Raw genomic sequence first — 1,381 nt, 5'->3', positions numbered from 1 at the left:
GACAAAGTGCTGATTCGCTGATGTTACCATCAATGACAAGGTAAATGCAGGAAAAGATGGTCGCAAATCGACTCTAGTAGTTCAAAGAGCCAAAAATTTTCCAGAAAGACGTATTGTCACGCTCACAAAGCAAACAACATCTTGTTGAAACGAATCGCCACACAATGCACTTCTGCGAAAATAGTCACCATGAACAATCCAGTCCGCTTGAGTGTCAGCCTCAAGGTGCCGAACTAGTATGCACGATAAATGGCGATCCATTAAACTTCATTAACAAGCGCGACTCACTTGTTTTGAGAATTCACGAGGCTTTCACTACGCTCCAGGATGGATGAGATTGGTCTTTTTTCGCAAGATTTTTTGGCTGTTGGCGGAAGTGCACGAACAGTTCCTTCAGAAGCGCGAATCATGTAGCCAACAGAGCCGCTGCCGGTAATTATTCAAAGCGCCTTTGTATTTCTTTGTGTGTGGGTCTAAAAACCGCGTCTTTGATCCGGATCCTGATCATTTTGCAGGCCAATCCGGTAAGATGATGTGAAATGGCATCGTTTTCGAGTCCAGACCTCCAAATACTTACATGTGAGAAAGAAATCCTGGTCATAGAGGACAGTAGGCATTTTACTCTATGTTTCTCCGCTCCATACGGACTACGTGAACCCAGAATTGTTTGTAAAATATCATAATGCTGTGATGCACAACAGCTCATTGATCTTTATGCGGGTACAACTCGCCTCGCTTAATTTCGACAAATGTCACACTCGTCATGTATCTCTTTCGCTAGGACTTTGAACATCACAGCAGGAATGGCGATCCACTAAGAGTATCCATTGTCCTGATAACACCACGAATCGGGAACTCACAAAAATATAGAACACTAAATCAAGAGAAAAAAGGACACAGTTTCATCAAAACTATTAAACGGCATGGTTCTGTAGTGTCAACAGCCAAATTTGCAATTGCATATCAAAAATATGATAAAAAAGAGCCAGCTTTTTTTTTATAGTATGTAGTATCACGTTCTCTGTCCACTCCTCTAGCCCCGTCTGCTAAACGATTATGAACGCCATGCATGCAATGATTTGCTGTGTCATAGGTATGCTGCTTTTTGATGTTGTCGTAGCTATCAATTTTTACGTCGTCTCGAAAGCCACCCCCGCCATATCTGCATAGAATCGCGACAATGACTTGAAACGCGTTAAGATGGCGACCACCCGCCGCTTAAGAGGGCACATACTTGCGACACAAAAGGAAACACTTCAAGATGAAGAAAGGGTCCATGAAGACGTGATAAAGGCAAAAGACCTTTTACATACATCGTTTATAAACTTCTTTGGCTCGAACTTTATATTAAAAATGGAGAAGCTCATGGAGCGTCTTTTCG

The 1,381-nt window shown here is 42.4% G+C and overlaps 1 protein-coding gene across 1 annotated transcript; it reads right to left on the bottom strand.

The window, feature by feature from the left end:
* Positions 1-81: 81 nt before the first annotated feature.
* On the bottom strand, positions 82-410 carry PHALS_06418 (uncharacterized protein; the record flags this gene model as incomplete). Its single annotated transcript, XM_024719702.1, has 2 exons — positions 82-172; positions 289-410. 2 exons carry the CDS (start codon positions 408-410, stop codon positions 82-84), a joined length of 213 nt encoding a protein of 70 aa, XP_024584974.1.
* Between the last annotated feature and the right edge of the window lie 971 nt (positions 411-1,381).

Source organism: Plasmopara halstedii, assembly GCF_900000015.1.
Source record: "Plasmopara halstedii genome assembly, contig: Scaffold_2956, whole genome shotgun sequence".
Lineage (NCBI taxonomy): Eukaryota > Oomycota > Peronosporomycetes > Peronosporales > Peronosporaceae > Plasmopara > Plasmopara halstedii.
The sequence above is the reverse complement of the archived record's forward strand: the minus strand, read 5'-3'. Positions and strand labels throughout refer to the sequence as shown.